The 22,654-nt window shown below is 39.1% G+C and overlaps 1 protein-coding gene across 1 annotated transcript in view; it reads right to left on the bottom strand.

The window, feature by feature from the left end:
* pth2ra (parathyroid hormone 2 receptor a) overlaps window positions 1-22,654 on the bottom strand; it is a 43,999-nt gene that overhangs the window by 12,410 nt on the left and 8,935 nt on the right. Inside the window, exons 5-10 of the mRNA XM_028433675.1 lie at window positions 20,088-20,185; window positions 14,361-14,544; window positions 9,626-9,779; window positions 7,345-7,405; window positions 6,088-6,154; window positions 86-180 (exon numbers count right to left, since the gene is read on the bottom strand). Of these exons, the coding sequence (XP_028289476.1) occupies window positions 86-180; window positions 6,088-6,154; window positions 7,345-7,405; window positions 9,626-9,779; window positions 14,361-14,544; window positions 20,088-20,185 (659 nt within the window). The remainder of the gene's footprint in view (window positions 1-85; window positions 181-6,087; window positions 6,155-7,344; window positions 7,406-9,625; window positions 9,780-14,360; window positions 14,545-20,087; window positions 20,186-22,654) is intronic.

Here is a 22,654-nt window from a genome sequence, read left to right on the forward strand (position 1 = left end):
TGCTAAAGGTGCTGTAGAGATTTTGACAGATTCTGACAAACTTGACTGCTGTTAAAGATCACAGCTGGTCAGTTTTACTACAAACCTGTACTGCTTCCTGGTGTCATATCTCCCTGCATTCGTCTCTCGAATTTTAGTGGCCAGAACCCGCACGATGTTGACAAACAAAATAAAGTTGAGCTGAAACAAAAGAAGGAAAGAGAAGGAAAACTCATCACATTGTACAGTATGTAGGACACTTCAATCAAACAGATAAAGAATCATCAGTATAGGAAATCATGTAGAAATGCTCTTGGAAACACAATAACCTCAGATAATCACACATGTATTCTACAGGATTGTAAATCAGAATCACACTGCCCTTCAACATATCAATGATGTGCATTTCTAAGAAACACTTTTCATTACAAACATTAGTATTCAGAGTATTCGAAGCATGCATCTTTAAGAAAGATGAAATGACAATAAATGCATATCAATTCTGCAGCAACATTGTTTAAAAGGGAATATAAATGCGTTTAAAATGCCCTTAAGTGAAAAAATTGTGCTTTTTGCCAGTTTCTGGAATTACTCCTTTGAGGATATAATGAGACTTCCAGTAATCTGGAAGGAACAAAAAAAAGAGGGTTATGTTTCCTTCAGCCAAAGACCTCTTTTTAAGTCCCACACTCGGATGAGCCTGAATGTGCTCAGAATGTACATACAACATGCCAAGACACACAGTGCTGTGTTTTTTTTCTAAATCCCGACTTGTCTGTAGTCCCATTCCTTATCATAAATAAATAAACACTTGTGTCAGTTTCTGACAAGGAAGGAAATGCCTCACTTGAAAATTCAACTGCAAACTCGGAAAGATGTGAATTTGTAGGATGAAATGGAATGCTTCGAATCCACAAACAGTGTACCGCGGTATCTCTCTTACATAAGTCACGGAGGAATATTAATGCCACCTTTCGTGTGGAAGAACCACATCTTTATAAATAAAATCAAATCGTGCACTTGACACACCGAAATGAAACGTCTCTTCTAATATCCTTAAATATAACAGCATGTGACAGGTGTACTGCCATGTTATTTAGAGCAATATTAATCCACCTTAATTGCCTGTGCGTGTGTCTGAATGTTTCCTTTACTTTACTCCAGAGCTGAACTGAAACACCCTGCTGCTGTGTATCAGTCCTGCATTTGGTAAATCATCATGAGCTCTTCATCCTCTCAAACCATTATTTTAATGTTAATATTAAATGTCTATAGTGATTGTAGAAAAAAACATAATCAAAAAAGCATCACTCAACAAATGATATTCATCTTAACTCAGGCAAAGTATCTGTCTTAACCTAGGTGGAGCTGAGAGGTGCTGCAGAATCTCTTAACTTTCCCTTAAATGGTTCAAGACTTATCACTGTATTTCAGTCAGTAACTGTATACCAGACCACATGACCATGACATGTGGGGTTCTACCGGGGTCCATCTCGGGCCCCTATTTAATCTTTATAGGCTTCCATATTGCCAAATAATGGCATTGAAGTATGCTCCCATAATTATGCAGATGACATATATATACATGTACACCCTGTTGACTCACTGCATCACTGCTTTGAGCAAATTACTTACATGTTTCTCTAACTATATGTCACAAAGACAAAGACAATGTGTCAGCTCTCACCCTGACTTCCTCTCTCTGATACCCAAAAATCAAGCAAGAAATGTTGGTGTATGGTAGACTCAGACTTAAATATGCAAAAATAATAAAATGCAAACATTAAACAAAATGCCTTGCCTCATATAAAGAGAAACAAAATACCTAAAAGTCTGAATCTGCAGATTAACTGTGTGAAGAACTGACAAATTATCTTCAAGAGAGATGTTCGGAACAACCTACCTGACATAACCCATGTGATAATGAGCCGTAAACTGCCAGTGCTATTGAAGGCAAAGGGTAAATACAGCACATCTTGATTTTTTAAAAGGCTTTTTTCTTTTTTATTGCATGCAGCACAACCATAAATGATTAAATCCATTAGAGACATTATTTTGACTCCTAAATTAAATGTGATGTAAAGTCAATGTCTCCGTCAGGTTGCAGTGTGGCCCATCCATGTCTACAATAAAGCTGAGGAATAAAGTTGTGTTATATTAGTTAATTGTCTAATAATTTAATTTAACAAGTGAGCAAACACAGTTTTGAGTGTCAAAAATAAGTAAATACTAAAGGGAAAACTTAAACAATACTGACTCCAAGTCAGTCACACTTCACACTTCCAGCTGCTGTTGTGCAAATGGAACAGACGACAGGTGGAAATGAGAGGCAGTTATCAAGACAGCCCTATAAAGAGGTTCTGCAGGTGCTGACCACAGACCATTTCTCTGCTCTCATCCTTTCTGCCTGATGTTTGATCACTTTTGCATTTTTTCAGTGCTCTCAGCCCTAGAGGTAGCATGAGGCGGTGTCTACAACCCACACAAGCTGCTCAGGTAGTGCAGCTCATCCAGGATGGCGCATCAATGAGAGCTGTGGCAAGAAGGTTTGCTGTGTCTGTCAGCACAGTGTCCAGAGCACGGAGGAGACACCAGGAGACAGGCCAGTACACCAGGAGACGTGGAGGGAGCAGGACCGCTACCTTCTCCTAGAGCAGGAGGAGCACTGCCAGAGCCCTGCAACATGACCTACAGCAGGCCACTAATATGCATGTTTCTGCTCAAACTGTCAGAAACAGACTTCATGAGGGTGGTATGAGGGCCCAACTTCCACAAGTGGGGCTTGTTTTTACATCCCAAATACACATCTCCATGGGTTAATATTTTTTTTACATTGATCATTATCATTATTTTGTTCTCAATGTGTTCCACTATGTAATGAATGAAGATTTTCAACTGGAATATTTCATTCATTGAGACCTAGGATGTGTTATTTTAGTGTTCCCTTTTTGAGCGTAAATAAAGTCACAGTCAATGACAAGTCTTGAAAGTACAGTGAGAATGAAAACGTTTATGCCACTAAATATCAAGAATGATAGAAATAGAACACAATTTGATGGGTGAGTTGCTCGTAAATATCCTTTAGTTATTGATAAACCCTACGCTGGTTCACTCATAGCATAAAGTTGAGATACTGTTCCCACACTACTGTGCTCCATGGGGTCATTTGTCATTGGCGCAAAGTAGATCCAGAAGCAATTTATTTTGAAAGTCACCCATTACAAATGTATGTTCACTTAGGGGCAGGACAGTGGTGCAATGGTTAGAACTGGTTCAATTCTGACTGATCAATTTTCTGACTCTAAATTGCCCGTAGGTGTGAGTATGAGTGTGAATGGTTGTTTGTCTGTGTGTTGCCCTGTGATGGACTGGTAACCTGCAGGGTGTAGCCCGCCTCTCACCCCTAGATAGCTGGTATAGGCTCCAGCCCCCCTGTGACCCTGCACTACAGGACAAACCGGGTTCAGACGATGGATGGATGGATGTTCACTTTGCCCGCAATTTCTCACCAAGCTACATTTTACAATGTACAGACATCAAAATAATAACCTTCGGATTTTTCTAAGTACCTTTCTAAGAATTAAAGTCAAGATGTAAGACAAGTTTTATTATATGCAAGTCTGCACTGTTTGGGTGTCCTCGAGGAGATGATGTGTTACAGCCAGCAGCTCTGATAAATCAATGCGGCCTCTGATTAGAATCTGCAGGAGATTTTCCAGTCGCAGCTTGGTGGCTACTTAACTCACACAGCAGATGAGCACGACGGACGACATCAGTCTAGTGAAAATGTCTAATAATAGTTTGGTCATTATTTCGAGGCTATTGAAAAGTGACCCTCACAGCAAGACACCACATAAACTCTCTATTCATCCATAATTTGTGGTTTTAGAGCAGGGTCCATAATGAAAAAAGACTCCTCAGTTCAGTGCACTGTAGATAATAATAGACTGTGTTATGATTTGCCTTGGAAGCAAAGGTTGTTGCTTCATAGTATTGAGCCAATTTGAGTGTGAGAGAATGAATACATTTGATTTAGTTTTTTTTTTTGTTTTATTGGTGTTTTAAAGCAGCACATTTTTACACTACATGTGCAGTTTATATATATGCATGTTTAAGTTGAAGAAATGTCCATTTTAGGTCCTCTGCCTGGATAATTTCTCCCAGCTGATGAACGGAAGAAAATCAAACTCAGCTTGTTCAATAATTCGTAGTTCTGCCTCTTGAGTTTGCAAGTATGCTGATTCTGTCTGAGATCATTAAAACCAAGCCCCCGAGGCTCTGTTATTGTAGCAGCAATTGTGCCCTGTTAATATTATTTGAACTGCTACATCTCGATGCTGACTCGCTGCAGTGGGTACCTAATTTTGAGCAAGTTGTGAATACAGTGCAATTTAAAAAAAGACACGATATCAAAAGATATGTCTAATCTGGACCTTGTAGCCTTTCTCCCCCATCACCGCATCATCTGTTGTAGACTTCATGATGGAAGCTGTTGATTTCTAAAAAAAAAAGTGAGGGCAGGACTAAAGTCCCTGAACTCCTCACAACACTTGAAAATAATTTGTGGGCCAAAGCATTGGTAGGAAAGGCAGCATGTGTGGTGTGTACTACCAGGATCACTAAGGTGAAAGAATTGTCAAGGCTACCTTGCTCCCTCTGGGCCTGTACAGCTTGTCTGGCTCTTCACCAGCTAAAGCTTAGTAGAGGCAGAAAAAAAATGACTGTGAACATCCAAGTTGGACTTTAGAAAACATTAAAAATCCTAATTCCTAATTATTATCCTAGGTATTATGTCAGGATTCAATTTGAATTGGCTAATTAAATAACTTTGAAGCTGCAAATGTCAGCTCCTCGCTAATGTGTGTATGTGGCCTTCCTAGCTTGTCCTCACCCAGAAAAATTAACGTGAAAATTAACGTTTGATATTTCAGTCCTTGAAAACAGAACATGTGTGTGTTTTTCTCTGGCAGCGTCTGTATGTGCTCGGGGGCGGGAACTCATCCAGATGATAGCCGAAAATGGAGACTACGGGATGGGATGCTTTACGTTGTTATTTTTAATGTTGCCTTTTAATTCCAAACCTAAACAAGTAGGTTAGTCTAGCCATGATTAAAAACAAAACTTACCTGTGGGAGAAAAACTAGGTAAACATCACTCCACTTTTAGGTAAAGCTAAACAGCAGTTGAATCTGAGTGAAAGTCCTTTCTGTTGCATATCATCCCCAGCCTACCTCCTTACCTTGGGCTTTTAAGGGATCATCTATGTTAGCACAAACATAATAATGTGTCATATCAGGCAGCTGTATTATCAACCAAATGTGTTTATTCGTGAGGATGTGGTGGGAAATCCCTCTCACCGGTGCCATCCTTGTAATAAGTTGATTTTTCTAAAAAATCACATCAGAATTAAATGCATACTATTATGGAAATCATGTTTGTCTACACTCGTGATTCCAAAGATAATCAGCGTCTTCTTGTATGACTAATTAATCAGAAACGCAGGTAATTCCACACATACTTTCTCCTGCCACTGTAAATAAATCTACAATTCTACTCTATTATTATCTCAACAGGCTCCTTAAGTTGATTTTCCCAAATTGCAGTTTGCAAGAATTTCCCTTATTGAAAATTCAAAATGATATCATGTCTTTCTGCTGTGATAATGGATAGTAATACAACTCAATCAGAATTTTAAGGTGGACCTGTGAAAGAAAGAAACGTTAAGTTGCTGAGATGTCTGTAGTGTTTGGATATTCTAATCCATGTCACGGAGAGGACATGCATATACGTTTACAGCCTTCCAATCTGAGATGTCAAGCGCCGTTCAGTCATACTACATCTTTTTTTTTTTTTTTTTTTTTTTAGATACTGTATTAATCCCAGAGGGAAATTTGTTACGGCTGCAGCCAAGCAGTGTCATACAATGACTAGCAAGGCGCGCCACAGGCTAGGGTGAAGTGTCTTGCCCAAGAACACACAACAGTGACTAGGGAGGAGTTGGGATCGCCAACCACCAACCTTCCGGTTACTAGACAACCCTGCTATACCACTGCGCCACTGTTGTCCCCAATCCCAGATCTGCATTCATTCACTCACTCACACTCTTACCCCAATAGCTGTCAAGATCGGAACCTGGTAGATCCACTTAATGTTACCAGCACTTAACTCCCAGCACCTGCAGTTGACACAAAAACAGAGGATAGTTAAAAGTTAAGTTTGAGAGTCACAAAGCTGTTCTGTAAGAAAATGCCCCTGATCTGAAGAAGACTTCAAATGTAGAATAGGCTTCAAAGTGAAAGCTGACATTTGCATTCTAAACTCCAATTTATTTGAATCCATCCTTCCTTTGTCTACCACAGGCGCTGCTTTCCTTTTTCACAAATGCTATGCTTGGTATGCATAAATGGTATGCTTTATACACTAAAAACATCTGACAACCTTTATTCAGATTCATAAGTCACGCATGTTTAATTGGATTTCACCAATGATTCAAATGTCATCACAATTAAGCAGTAATTAAACCATAACTAAACTGTGTTTTTATGCTTCTTTTCATGTTGTTTTTTCTGAGCATATACTTTAAACATCTTGACCTTTTTTTAAAATATTTCTCAGTTTGTTTTTTTTTTGTTTGTTTTTTTTTTACTGTTTTGGGAAATGAGAGATCTGTAAGTACATCCACCCATCCATCCATCCATACATACATACACCCATCCATCCATCCATCCATTTTCTGAACCAGCTTTGTCCTGTATTACAGGGTCACAAGGGGACTGGTGCCTAGCCAAGCTGTAAGGGGGCACAAAGCAGGGTACACCTTGGACAGATTGTCAGTCAATCGCAGGTCTAACATAGAGAGACAGAGAAACAGTCCAATTTAGACTCTGCCATTATTCTAACATACATGTCTTTGGAATGTGGGAGCAAGCTGGAGGCATGGGGAGAACGTGCCAACTCAACCTTTCGGCTGGGAGCTGCTGGTGCTAACCACTCCACCACCATAGCAACACACAAACACAAACAAACACTTTTTAACAATGCCCATTCAATTATAAGTATAAGATTTTACTCCTCCTTATTCTAAATCCTGAGATAAAGGTAACGCTTCAATCACATCACATATGCACACAAGGTCAGGGTTGAGTGTGAGTACTAATTTCAGCCTGCTGTAGCTCTAACTCTGAACATAACCCGTTCCTGACCAGATCCACCTTCATGACCCTTCTTAAGCTCATTAAACAGACCAAAACTACTTGGTCACTTCAAGCTGTGGTCTCCATGGTTACGGGCACTGGTTGTACAGCTTTTAACTGCCTTCATGAGGTTGCGCTGGCAATAAGGCGTAAATTGACTTACTTTACTCACCTTGCATCTGCTAGCGTCGCCCTGACGATCGCCCACACTGCCACAAAAACAGCTGGTACACCTAAAATTACACAAAAACAAAAGTAAACATGTAAACATATTGTTTACCTGATTTCACTGTGCATTTCCACATCACTATATAGGAGTATAGATGGCCGTCTCTCACTTGAAAAACACCCTGTTTGTTCTCTGCTTCGTTTGATCATCCTTTGTCTCCGGTACTTTTGTTTTGCACACACAAACCAACAACATGCATTAAAACATCAACATGGATCTGTGTCTTAGCGATCCCACACTCTGGTGGTATATTGGCACACATACACGCTAACACATCGTGATACACCTTTTTATCTTTCCTCTTTGATACACGTCAACAGAGGTGCAGGTTAGTTATGCTGTGAGAGTTGCTTTTTACTGAATTTAAACTACTTGCCTGTGGAAACACACATACACTCACATCATTCCACAAAAGGAGCTGCTGCACAAATGAGGACCAAAACATATTTTTAATTTCATTTTCACTCCATTTTTGTTTCATAAATTTATATATATTAGTAAAATTTAGCATCAATGACAAAAAAAATCTGAAAATCTTAATAAAGCAGAAGTTTCTGTGAAATGTGATCTGCATCACTCTACATTCTAAAGATGACAGTTTTCCACACCCTGCCTTGTGTGCCAGCTGATTATATAGCCTCATAAGCAGAAGTGATAAGATTGTGATAATGGTTGGGAAAGAGGCTCCTCTCAGAAGAAATATCACTTTCCTCTATCATCCCCTTTCAATTCCTTTAAATATTGCAGCTTCATTTTGGTTAACATAATTAATCACTGCGGCTTTAATTGGGTGATAAGTACTCCTTCATCTTTTGATATATATATATATTCTGCTAACTGGAGGCATTTGAAATGAACTGCAGTTCAAAACAGGAAAAAATAACATAAAAGACAGACAGAGAGGCTGAGAAGAGACTTATGGAGTTACTTTGCTAAAGATAAGATTGATCCATTAACACTTGGAGGTGGCTGATTATTGAGAGAAACTTGCCAAAAAGAGGTATTGAAAATTAAAACACGTGTATGGCAGAGAAAGGCAATAAATGACATTTTGAAAGCCCATTTCTGTCAAAGTTGTCTAACCAGCGTTAATCAATTTCGCTAATAAAAATGTTGTTTTTGTGGATTCATCTTTTTTATTTTCGCCCTGCTTAGAAAGTCTTTGCCTCTTATTGCTATGGTTGCTAATTCCATCCTGTCTGGTGTCTTCACAGAGGACATGAATCACACAGAAACATAACAGAATGTAAATAAAAAGTAAGTGGCTTTTAAAATAAACAAATACATAAATAAATAGGCTACATATCACACCACCAGAAGAATCGTAAGATAAAAAAATGGAAATTTATTTTGAACCACCTTTATAATTCACATTCTACGATAAGCTTTGCATTGCTGTTGCAAGCCAAATGTATTGTTCTGCATCCCCACTTTTTTTAAGATATTTAAGCAGCTTATATAAATGCTCACCCCTGCCCCCGTGAATTGGTACAGTCCAATCCTGTCAACATTTCCTAACAGAGATAAATAAAGTATCTATCTCTCTGTCTGTCTGTCTGTCTATGATTATAAACATTAGAATCACTCCATTAGCTTTATGCAATTAAATGACACGTGAAGTAAGTCTCACACATATTAGGCAGCTCTTTCTAATGCTATCAGCAGCAGCCAGTTATTCTTATGAGTCAAAACAAAACAAAAAATGCATTTTATTTCCTGCAGCATCATTTGCTCCCCCATATCACCAACCATAATCAGGTGCCCTTGATTGGTCTTTCAATAATGAATCAAATAACCTATATCAGTTCCAGAATCAGTTTGTATTTAAATCATACAGATATAGAAAAAAATGCAAATGCTGCTTCTCCTTCCCTTGTGTGTTTATGTTTCTTCAAAGAAAAGGAAGAAAAAGTTCCGTTGGGTGACAAAAACCTTTCATCTACGTGTCTTAACAGTGTCACGTAACAGTGTGTGAGGACAGAGTGAAAACCTGAATCAGTAGCTTCTCTGTATGAAATGTGTTTTTTTTAATTCCTATATAAATATATTCAAACTGCATTCATGATAACAGGGCTTATAGAACTTCTCCTGCGTGGGTGTTGTGCAGAAAAATAGTAAGAATGGTGACTGTGTGTGTCTCTTTGGAAACTTGACGCTTTGCCTACATTTTAGCTGAAGTGACAGGCTGTGCTGTGCGATCGAGAAAAGTACTTTTCCTGCTTACCCCATCCGATGAGCGTAAAGCCCCAGAGGTATTTGGAGTCCGATCGGAAGGCCATGAAGATGAGACTGTGGAGGTAGAGGCCTTCTACGAGGATCCAGTAGTAGTTGGTGGCCAAAAAGTAGATGAAGAGCAGCACTGTCACCTTGCAGCCAATCTGATAACAAAACATCAACACTGTTATTACCATGCACTATCCTGACCCCACAGGGATTCATTTATGAAGAGTGTGAAGAGTCTGATGACCTCTGCAGCACCTTGCTGTTTGAATTTACACAAATGTGCTGCAGTGATGCTGCCAATATAAAAAAAAAATCCTTTTCAAAATGCTTTTGAATCTATTGTTGTTGATGCATGGATAGCCACATTTGGCATTCCACAGACAATGAACTAGAACTAGATTGTGTGTATTTATGTTCTAGTTGTGTGTGTGTAAAGTATTTAACTGTGTGTGCAGTATATGATGAGGTACAAGGTGAGGCACAGGATGTTTCCAGATCCAAATATCATGAGAGCATGACATACAAAAAAAGTTGTCACTAGTAACCATGCAAGTTGATACCTACTAGTACATCATCATACATACAACAGCCACCAATCACTGACGTAGACTGTATATAAAACTGGATGACATAACAGCTCTTCAAATGTCACAAAGCCACAATATCTCAATTGTACCTGATGGCTGTCTGCAGTATAGGTCATAAACACTGCCTGTTTTTTTCTACAGCAATGATTTTTGGCTTGTAAGCAAGTTTTATATTGTTGGCTAAAGAGGGAGGAATTAACGTCATGGTCACCAGCAAGCTGAGTAGCCACACTATGAAAAAAGTTGAAAGAGGCGCATGCTCAATACATTCAATGATGATTATAAAAAAAAATCCAACATGTCAGCACCTGTGAAAGAAGACTAAGCCTTTTATACAATGGGTGGAGGTGGAACTGCATCGACCATCTTTATTCAGTCTTTGATCATTTATAAGAGCCTAAGGCTGCAGGGATCAACAGTTTAAAACTTAAGCTTGATTTTATGCAGTCTACTCAAAAGCGGAATACTAGTTTTGTGCTCAAACATAATGTGATGTCACATCCTGTCTGGGAAAAGCAAAGCACACTGTCAACTGAGGTGAGGACAAATTTTCCATTTTCACATTTGAAAGTAAATAAAAAACTAAATATGTGTTGTAATTGTCTGCTTAAAGACACAAATATCAATTATTTAACAATTGAACCTGTTAGAAGAGAGAATAAAGTGTTCAGTATGCTTTAGTTACAGTGCTGCTTCAAGCTAAAATATAGCTAGTGTTAGCAAACATGGCTGTTTGGGGCAACTTATCACACTGCTTGCAATAATATACTGTATATGCAATAATAGACAGATAATCTGCAGGTTAATGGTTGGTAAATTGTGATTGTTTTTTTAAGAACAAAGAAAAAACTAAATTGTCAGGAATTACAAAAGAAAAACAAAAAATGGCAGCACACCACCTGACGCATGCTTAGGTCATTGAGGGAGCTGAAGCTGGCCAATAGATCAATGAGTACAGCTACAGCTACAGATTATAAAATCAACTACCACACACTGGCTTGACACTGGCAGACATATACAAAAGCTGAAATAGAAGTTCAGACAGCAGTCTAACTACAGTGGTAGGGTACAAATCTATATGGTTTTTAGCCTTTAGTTGGAACTGCAGCCCACAAAAGCAGTCACTTGAGTCTGAAAGGCAGACACAGGGCAAAAGCTGTCAAAAGACATGACGATGCAACATGATTTTAACATGTGGCGCTGCTGCCATGGCAACGCACTATAAGCAACCGTGTGTGTCCATGGTAGTGATTTCAGAAGGAGGTCCTGTGCAGCATTCAGAAAACACTGCAGGCAATCTATGTGACATCTTTGATGCAAACAAGCAATCATATGCTTGAAAGAAGGCCGATGATAGGGCACAGTAAACACTGATTGTTAGTTTGCAGTACTTTATTTCTGCTTTTGTTTCACACCACTAAATTCCCGTTGTTTGCAGTCCTTCAATTTGTGCCAAAAGTGTCAATTGCAGAACATGTGCACTGAGACTGACATGCTTGAGAAAAGATAGGAGACAAGGGTAACCTGCAGGCTATCCAGATAAATCTATGGCTGGTGCTCAAGCAGAAAAAAAAATGTTCACCACTCAATGCCCTGACATGACTGCTATCAATTGGACCTTGTGTTCTACAGAGCATGTTTGCTCTTATTCTTGACCATATGTCAGCTTGTCTGCTGAACCACAAAGTTCAATGGTTAATTGAAGGATGAATAATTCTCTGCCTTCTCCACAAAGCCAAGGATTTGTTCAGACTTTTGTGTTTATCCCTCAAGCTGGCGCACTGAGTATCAAAGGTAAGAGTGAAGAGAGGAATAATAGCAGGTCGGCTAGTGCAGAACATGCCAGACACCTTGTAGAGCAGGAATAAATGCATAGAACCACAACAACAGGTGCCGTATCTTCTCTGGCAGATGTGTTATTAGTGATCTACCCTCCTTCTTTCTGTACCACTAGACTTTACAGTACGCAGATGTTACAAAAGATAATTACACACTGGGCAAATCGACAAGAGAACACTTGCCTTAGGCCAGGGGTTCTCAGATTTCCCACTCCGGAAAGTGGTGGTTGTTAAAGTGCACCTGTCCTCCCTGATCACAACAAATGCATTCATAAATCAAAATATAACTGCTACTCCAGTTACAAGGTGCATGACCAAAGTGATATTTACGGTCATGGTTGGAGCTCTGTTTTTTTTTTGTTTGTCTCTCCTTCTCTCTGTCTTTCTTTATCCTTCTTTCTCCTGCTCTATTTTCTTCTCTTTCAGCCTTTGTCTGTGTGTGTGTGTGTTGTGTCTTCCTGGGTGGCTCCTCCCTGCTTCACACATCACAGGCTCACACCTGTGAGCAATGAGTCCACCCCGCTGAGTATTAGAGGTTCAGCTGTCCAGTGCTCCCTCACCTGTGCATTCCATCATACATGTGCTGACTACCTCTCTGCCTCTTTTGTTACCATTTTAAATGCTTTGTTGTTTTCTGTTTGTTTGTTTTTTTCTACGTTAAATGTGTATTTGTGTGCAAAGCTATGTGTTTCTAAAGCTTTGTATCCATATAGCAATCAGGTCTAACATTCTATATCCACAGCCTGTATTTGCTATTCAGTGTTCACAGTCAATGACAAAGACTGTGTACACCTAGCTAACCACCAAATGTTCCTTTCTATAATGACTTATTCTTCATTTACTTAGATGTTTTTAGCTTTGCTGTGCAGAATAAGGCTGTTCTAATGTCTATCTGATAAAAGCGGAAAGCTTTCCTGAGCTACAGGATGAATTATTTGTTCAATCACAAAAAAAAGATGTTTTCTTTTCATTCTCCTTGTACAGCCCTGCAGATTCTTCTTCATACACCCTGGGCATTTTCACATATTTATCTGTCAGCACATGATGGCAGAGACTCCCTTTTCTTTCATCATTTTGGAAGCTTTCCTAACAATGAAAAACAAAGATTTTTTTTTTTGTCTTGAGGCATTGTGGCTATAAATTCACTTAAACTACAGTAAACGCAACACCTGCACAAAAGCAGCAAAGAAGGAAGAGGAAAAAGTGCTTGTTTAATTTCACAAAATCATGCCTGCAGCACATAAAAGGTATTACATTTCATGGTCCAGACACCGAAACAAATTCAGATTTTCTCTTCTTATCAAACACATATTTCACATCTTTAAAACTGGCCATAGGGATCTATAAAATAAACCCATTTAGACCATGCCTTAGTGTGTGTATCCTTGCAGACCTGGCTCTGATAATGATAATCATCATTGAATGTATTATTTGGTCTGGCTAATTGAATTTTCTTTTTGAAGTAGGGCCGTAATGAGGTGTGTTTACTGTTACATTATTACACCCCTTTTATGGAGTGATTACATTTAAATTTCAAATCAACAGGTACAGCGGATGTTTATAATTAGGTCAGCCAATACTAGCACTAAATGTAGACCACATGCAAGACGAATCAGTCAATAAGTGGATCAGTGAGTAAATTTAACTCACTCTATTCATCAGAAGAAAAGTGTAACAGATTTCTGACGTTCCCTGAATGCACCATGTGCGATGTACAGTTCCATCAGAGGATGATCTGAGCTCAACATTTTTAAGATTTTTACGTCACTTACAAATATTGAGTTTATTGACTGTTCAACAGGCTTTTTCCAACTGATGCGCCGACTACTGTAAAACTGTTTATGTAGGTGTAAAAATGTAAATACTTTAATATCTGACATGTTTGAGTTCTCCTATTACACCATAATTGTGCTGCATCCATAGATGTGACTCAAAAAAATCAGTAAAGGATCTATTCAGTGAGGATATTTAAGCCATCTTTGTATTAGCACAAACCTCCAGAATGAAATGGGTGTTCTACAGCACTTCAAACAAAATGCATATTTCTGGAGTAAAACACAGCCACAGACGACAGGCACCTGTCTGTGCCGTGCACCACTGATCTCCTTTAGTGTTTAACTGCAAAAAAGCAGCAGTCTGAGTTTGATTAACAAGTCCTTTTAGTGGACAATTCCCTCTGTGTTGCTATTCTCCTGTACTTCCTTCCACATCAGCATGTGTAAGAAAATGCAGAAAAACCTGGGGGACATAGTGACATGGCTTTACATCTCACATTGGTAAAGCTATCTAAACTGTGGTATATGGTACTTACATACTGAGTCTTATCAACTGATGCGATGCTGACTGATTTTAAGTTGTCCAGCAAGGTAGAGTCAAAGTCCTGCAGTCCAGCACTGGAATGGACAACTTTGTCCTTCACAAAAATGCTGACAGCCCGCAGCATGAAGGAAACAAACAGGTGCATGTGGATGTAGTTCCTGGTGCAGTGGAGACGCCTGTCAAGAAAACAATATAGAAATGACAAATATCAAAAAAAGCTTTTAGTTCTAGCAAGCTTTTAGCACTTATTTGGGTTATATGAGCACTGATTGTAACATACAGCACAGACTGATCCTGTACCACTCTGTGGTATGACAAATTGGACATTTTGTTCCCTGACATGGTACAGTATAAAGTTGTGAAAGTCCATGTCAGGGCAGAACACTGTTATTCCAGTCCAGTTGTTCCAGTTAAAATACATGTTATAGTCAGTGTGCACAAAGCCAAACGTTCAAAATAACATGTTCATTTCACCTTATAGGATGAGACCCAGTCTCAATAATGGCCGACTCCTGCCTATGTTGTACTGTATTTCATTGGAAGTAGCGCAAACACAACTCATTAAAAGTGAGAACATGTTCTTGTTTTTTGATATTTACAACTTGTGAGAGATCCAATAAGGTTAATTAAAAATGTACAGCATTGCACCAGGCCCAAAAACAGTATTGAACTGGCCTTGGTCCTAAAGCCTTCAGGCAAATCTGCATTAAAAAACACATACAGTTCTGCTGTGCATAGAAGCCACTCTACTTCTGTGTGTCCATATTTGTGAGAAAAAAGAAAACCAAGAATGCTGCACCCTATCGAAATAAGGAGAGGGGTCATCTTGGCTTATTGTCAGCTCTGTGGTGGCTTCTATTCTATTTTAGCACATAATGGCGGGCCTGCTTGAACATCAAATCAGATGTCGTTGTCTCCGTAAAAAAAAAATCACCTGTGAGCTTTACCAACCTGCACGTTGTCCAGGCCTATCACCCATTTTTCATTTCATACTGAACAGCAATATAAAATGAAAAAAAGGAAAAGGAGCCCCAACCTGCAAAAATCTGGTATCAAATGAGAATGGGGAAGCATTTCACTTGCAGAACTTATTTTCTCCTCAGTTCCCAAACACTGTAGAAGAGGTGTTGCACCACAGCGGGTTTTTAAGCTTTGCTTGCATCAAAATCCACTTAAAATACAACCAACTACCTTTGTTTGGCACAGTGTGCTGAATAGAGTTGACAGAGCAGACGACTCCTCGGTAATCCTGCCTATTTCTGAATGAAACTGTCGATGCAGCACCGGCCTGTCCTGAAAATCATCGGCTTATTGAGCACTGTGACACGTGGAATGCAGCTCACCTTTTTCCCCATTACAGAGTGAACTAGTGGTGGAGGCATTCTGACACTCTACTGTATCCTTACCAGTTGCACTGTCATATTGTTGTCCTTGCAGAATTTTTATAATGGAAGCCAGCCAGCGCAGCACCTTTTAAATACATCCCTCTCTTTTGTTGTTGTCAGTGAAGTATCAGAATGGCTCACAGTTGCATATATAAACATAAATTTCCATCCTTACAAGTACCAGTTTGAGCTGTTGTTATAATTTCTGATTTATTAACTCGAACTAGGTGACAAAGTGCAAACTTGAGCCTGAATTAAAAGTTGTGAGTAATTCATCATTAAAAAAAGCCCTGCAGTGCTTTTTATGTCTGATTTATTTTGTGTTTGTCAGTCCAACGGTATAATTACTGGTTGTAGTTCACATGTAGGTGAATGTGCTGCAGCTTTACAAAGGGGGAGCGTATGCGTAAGTGTAAATCTTGCAGCAGCGGCAGACAGCAGGAGAGCTGATGTAGGGAAGGAAGAACCCAAATCAAAGATTTGTTAGCAGCTTTCTGAAGTCAATCGTGTCTCTGTTTGTCAGAAGGCACCTCCTTGTGTCTTTGAAACTTTAGCTGCAAATGATCCAGAAAATGTGCCTCTGTTTAACGGTTCATGCAGCTTTGATCACCCCCTCCTGTTCAGAAACTTACTGTCAGACATTGTCAGCTTTCTATTCCTATCTCATCCAATCAAATTTTTAGAGGGGAAAAACAGTGGTATTAAAAATGCAAGGGTTAACAGAGTAAGGGTTAACATGATGCAATGATGGTTTACCTTTAGGTTACCTGTGTGACTTCTACCTTTATCATATCCTTTATAAAGGCTGGTGCCATCTTATGTTACTTACATATGTCAAGCAGTCTGTTTAATAGAGCAAAAACAATATTTTAACACAATATTTAAGAGCCTTAATTACTTTTATTTGCCCAGAGTAACAATCATAACAGTACCTATTACTCTTATGCAATCATACTAGTGAGAGATGTGTCTAAACAGTCTGCAATTGAAGTGTCAGAGACAGAGACAGACACTAGAGTCCTGCACAGGAATGGACTGCAAGGTTGCAGGAAAAATTACAACTCTGCAGAAAAGACACCTCAGGTACAACCCGGACAAACTGTGTGTGTGTATTTGTCAGATGAAACAAAGCTACAGATCTTTATTGCAGACATGTCATCTTTATTTGGGGATAGAAAGGCGAGGCATATAATCCCACAGTCAAACCTGACAGTGACAGTGCAAAATAATATGTTTGTCTAATAAATGTCCTTCTAGAGGAAGAGTTCTTCAACCCTGTTTTCAGACTTTTCCAGCTCTTTTAAATGAGTATGCAGCACTGCTACGCATAGGCTGTTTCATTTAGTATTTGTTGATTTATGGATTTTTTAGAATTCAGTAATTCGTCAAATATTTATTTAAATATATTAAAATACATATTTATTTTTTGCTGTATGAGCCCTGATTCCTAAACCACTTCCTCAACACATAGATAAATATGTGGCTGAGACAGCAAAGATGACTGATGTAAGTGAGCTAGTGAGTTTGTTTTTCTTGTGCAGTGTGAAAGGAGTGGAACACTGAACAAGTCCAATGAATGAAACCCACGAAACAGAGGGGTGTCAAACTAACTAACAATTGAATGAAACTCAGAGTTTTTAGTGTTTATGCTCCTTTCAGTCTTTCTTCTTCACCTCTGTTGAGTAGCCATCTCTATTACATACAATATCAAGTGGACAGGGATTTTTCAAAAGGATTTTGAATGGTTGATAGGGTTAATGTAAAACACTATAATAAATCTAGAGAGCCAAAATTAAACATAATGGCCTCCATGTTACATGCATCTGCACATGAAAAAGGGTCATGCTTTCATACATGAAAGCTTGTGTTTTTTTTTTAGCAAGTATTATTTTGGATAAATGCTCCACTCTGCTCTTTGCTTTAGCCGTGTCTCATCACTCACAAGATCATGAATTATCTGGTTAGACTTGACAGAAGGTGTGTGTGTGTTGGAGGGGGGGTGTTAGTAAAGCTGTAGTACTGAGCGTGAAATGAGAAGAAGATCACTGAACCTCAGACCTGTTGCACATCTATCGTCAGCAACTGAAATAAAAACAAATATTTCAGTGCACATTTCAGTGCATCACACATTAGGTTGGTACACATAACACAGCTTGTAGTGATGTTCTGACATCCAAGGGAAACATGTATAATTTATTTTGTGTATTTCTGAAGGTTATATATGGTACTTGGTCTATGGTGCTATGACTGCCTCATATAATATCTGAACCAGATGTCTAATTGCTTTGATATTCCTCTCTGCACACCAGCTCTCTGGGTTGCCAGCTGTAGATGATTTAAGACATTTTTGTATGGGTATGTGAAGATGCACAATGTATGAATACACAAGTAACACTATATTAAATGTTTATTATTCCTTGTGCAGACTAAAAAAACCCTGCCTCTCTATGCCATGATTCATGTTTTGAAAGTATTATTGTTTTATTGCAAATAAACAGTGTTGTAATTCACTGTTTTATTAGTTTGAAAAAAAATCAGACATTGATGTATTGTGCTGAAGAGATATCTATAGTGTTGAAAAGCTAATCTATTCTAGGTCTGACTGTTGTGGCTGTGGGTTTTCTTCATGGTGGCTTCCTGCATACAAGCTTCAGCACTGCCCTCCTTCAACACTAGATTGGCCTGCCTGTCTGCAGTAAAATAAGTGAAAGTAAAAAAAAAACTTTTTTTTGTGCTTTTAGTGATTGCCTTCACTTTTTTTTGTCTCAGAACACCTACCACGCTGATCAAACGCTCCTCCAATTGCACCACCATCCAGCTCCGCTGCTTGTTCCCTCCACCTTCCTACTACATGGACAGAATTTTCCCTCTGGACTCCCTTTATTAAAGTCCTGGTTAATCATTAAGTTTGTTTATACTGATGTCACTGTCTCTGGTCTGCTTCTGGGTCAGGTTCCAGCTGAAAAACACTTACCTTTACACTTACCAATACCAGTGTTGGGAAGTGAGTAACTGTATTCTGTTACAGTTACAGTCTGGTTAATTAGAATACAGTTACACTTGAAATTAGTGGATTACATGAAGGTACTTTCCCCGTCCAAAGCTGAGGCTCATTAACATTAGGTAGGAACATGTGGCTGTAGTGAGCTTGTTAAAATGAAGAACGTCTGTTTTATGTACGTATCCAAACATTGTTTTGTGTGTGTAAAATGACCTTAGGTTGCATTGTTTAAAAAAAACAATTTTGACATGACGTTCTGTTTCTTTTTCTCATAATAGAATAACATTGATGTGAATGCAGTCAGATGTAATATAATTGTACTGGCTGACTGTATCCAATCATTGGACCATTACAGACCGTAAAAGTCTATGCCATTGTCAAGACAGGCAAGTGTTACGTTTTTCAAGCTTTTCAAGAACTTGAAGTGAGACATCTGGGCTTATAGAGTTTCTTGAAAGACATTTCGATGTTTCTCCAAGCAGCTTCATCAAGTTTGAAGCCTCGCTTCAAGCTTTTGATCAAAAAAGACCTGGATGAGAATCTTCAATGATTTTCAAGGACTGAAATTTCAACCTCGTTTAAATGTTTTACTGGTTAAAGTCGGGCTGGGGCCCAGTCCATGCAGCATTCTAATGTTCCCTGAGGGGACATGAAATATGCAGAGATGAAGACCATCAGTAGCATTTTGAACACTGTTAGTCAGCTAGACTGGCTCACCATGTTTTATGTAACTCTGTGTGGTGAGGCCTGTAGTGGAGCCTGGTGTGTTTACACCATCTCTGGAACTGGAACTTTGATTCGAGTCATTGATCGACCCCACAGGTAATGTTTGCAGGTTTTAATTGTTTTATGATTATTAGTGGACCAATGCACTACAATGGGCCCTTTTATTAGTGTGAGTTTAACAGTAAGCACAGTGTGTAAATCACAGCACACTGTTTTTAGGAAAGGTACTAGACCTTATTTTGTACAATAGGGTGGGATACAAAATCCAAATACTGCCAGATTTATTCTTCCATTACCATGTGCACTGACATTTTAAAGCAAACACAACTCTGCCATTATAAACACTAGAGTTAATTTCCGCCATATGGTAATCAGGACACAAACACACCAGCTTCAGAGAGGAGGACAACACACTTCACAGCAAAAGTTACAAAGACCATTCAAGTGCACATTTTGAAGCACATGTGATTGACATTTTTTAAGATACTTAGTGAAATGTTAAAATGCAGACAGAGATAATGAGACACACTGATGTGTATTCATGTGTTATGAATAACTTAATGATTTATACATACAAACTACACACCGTTTAAAGCACTTCTCTTACCTGAAGTATCCAATGATCACAATGGCCACTAGCAGAGAGCTGAAGGACACCGCATAGCCAATGGTGTACATGACATACAGCCTCTCAAAGAAGTCTTGCTGCGAACATACAGAGAAACGGATTTGTCACATAAACTTGATAAATCAGAGAAGTACGCTAAATATTATCGAGAAGAAACCCACTCTCTACTACAGCTTGGATAAAGCTTCCTCTCTTTGATTAAAGGAAAAAAATGCATGCTGGAAATTACCTGGGTAAAATGCACCTGTTTGTCCAAAATCTAGGTTAATGTTATCTTTTCAAGCTCAGACCAGCCAAAAGATTCAGTTGATACCACAAACAAAAGATGGCATTAGCTCTCTATCTCAGAGCAGATGGTCGCATGGCAGCTAAGATGAATAGACTGAGTATGAAAACATGGGCAAAAATACTGGACTTTATTCTGATGCCCTTTTTTTCTAAATCAGAATCAGCAAATAAATAATAATTATAATCAGCTACATTTTAGCTGTGCAAATCAATATAGAGTAGGCTGTATAAAGCATAAGTATGTACTGTATAAGAGCCACTGAATTTTCTTCTATTTACAGAATCTGTTACATGATTCAGTTTCAAAATTGCAACCACTTTATTCACTACTCCATGCTCAAGGCTCCTGATTAAAATTGAGCCTTTAGGAGAGTCTCAAATAAGTTCAGTCCCATAGCATCCAAGGTGTGGTCTCTTTCACTCTGCAACATTAACACTGGACAGCTGCTGATACATTTCAGAGACCACATGGATGTAAAGTAACAATGCACCTGGTGGTCATATTTTGCTCTTATCTTCATATGCTGGTATCGAATATATTAATTGTGATTTACAAAACCACAGTAAAACCCAACCCCAACCCTAACCACCACACCTGTCTACTAAAATCGAAAAATCAAAAAATCTAAAATAAAAATGAAGTCTGCACTTCTTCTTATATTGTGTATTTAGTGTAGCACTTCCTCTCTTGAGGAAGAGATAAGCCAACCAGTTCTAAAATGGAATCTGCTAGCATTACCTAAGATTGCTAGCAGATTATTTTTGAATGACAGTAATAAAAAAGGCGACAGTGTTTGATTGTATATACAGACAAAGACAGAAACCCCTGCAGTGAACATGAACCTGCACTGAGTCACTAAAAAACAGAATGTGGCCAACAGATGATATAGCAGAAAATGAAATTATCCAGCCATCTATCATCAATGTCCTTCCACCTAACCTCCAGGGGAGGGTCACAGAGACAGGAGTCTAATCAGGAAAGCCCTGCTCTCCCTCTCCTTCTCTGGGGAGAATACCAAGGTTTTCTTAGACCAGCCAAGAGATATAATCTCTCCAGTGCCCAGGGTCCGACCTGCGCCTTCTCAAGGTTCAACATGCTCAGAACATCTCACCAGGCATGACCATGGGGTCATCCTAATCAGATGCCTTAATCACCTTTAACTGACTCCTATCGATGTGGAGGAGCAGTGACTATATTCCAAGATCTCTCTCTGAGAAGGCATTTACATGTCTGCGGGATCCTAGGATTCTTGTTCGGTAGGGTCTCCCATGGCAATGTGGCCCTAGGTAATGGGCTAGACCAAAGCATGATTAACAGGACCTTTATAGACAGGTTGTCCCAAGGAATTCAGTTAACCTTGCCCAGGAATGGGCACCACCTTGGAGCCAGGCCTGGGAAAAGGGCTTATCACCTGCTCTTAAATGAGGCCTGGCCAGATTCAGGCTAAATGAATAGCACCACCTGCAAGAAGGGCCATAGGAGTTGGTTTGCAATGTGATCTGGATCCATGCTGTTCTGAGTCTCAACTGGGCTAGGTTTTCTGTAGATGCTCAATTTAAACCTTTTATTGTTACCCTAACAACCCTTTCAGTTTCTGTTGGATGTATCCAGAAATATCAAATACCTTTGTCTGAGGTTGTCTTTGTTTCCTGCTTTATTTTGAAAGTATTGACTTCTGTTATGTTTTGGGCACCTTTATTTCCTGCCAGTGTGATCAACTGCCCTGCCCTGATGTGACTCACCTGTGTCTCATTGTCTCTTTTCGTTTAGTCCCTATGGTCTGATCCCTCTCTGCCAGCTCATCTCATCTCATCTTTCCAGTATTAACTGCCAGTAGTCCTTGTATCCTTGTGTCTTGTTATCCACTGCCAGCTTCACAGGAAACATGGGGCACATCTGAGATAATTGTGTCTGTGTCCTCTGTGTTATTACTGCTTCTACTGCTGGACACAAGCTCCAAAAAGTAGTAATTAACTCAGCCCTAGGAATACTACATACATACATACACTGATCATCATGGCTACATGGCTAGCTACATGTTAACGGCTGTTTACCCCTCAGGACAGGCTATCTCTTTTTGATTTCTTCTCAACTCATTACATATTTTTTGGTTGAAGCAGAGCTCTCGGAGTTCATTTGGCTTCTTTTGCAGACAGTTGCTTAACAGTCTATCAAAGGAAAAAAGGGCGTATCTGTGCAAATTGTACCCATGAGGATGCAAAATGTTTTTGAAATGTGCTTTAGGACGATGATTACA

Source organism: Parambassis ranga, chromosome 21, assembly GCF_900634625.1.
Source record: "Parambassis ranga chromosome 21, fParRan2.1, whole genome shotgun sequence".
NCBI classification, from domain to species: domain Eukaryota; kingdom Metazoa; phylum Chordata; class Actinopteri; family Ambassidae; genus Parambassis; species Parambassis ranga.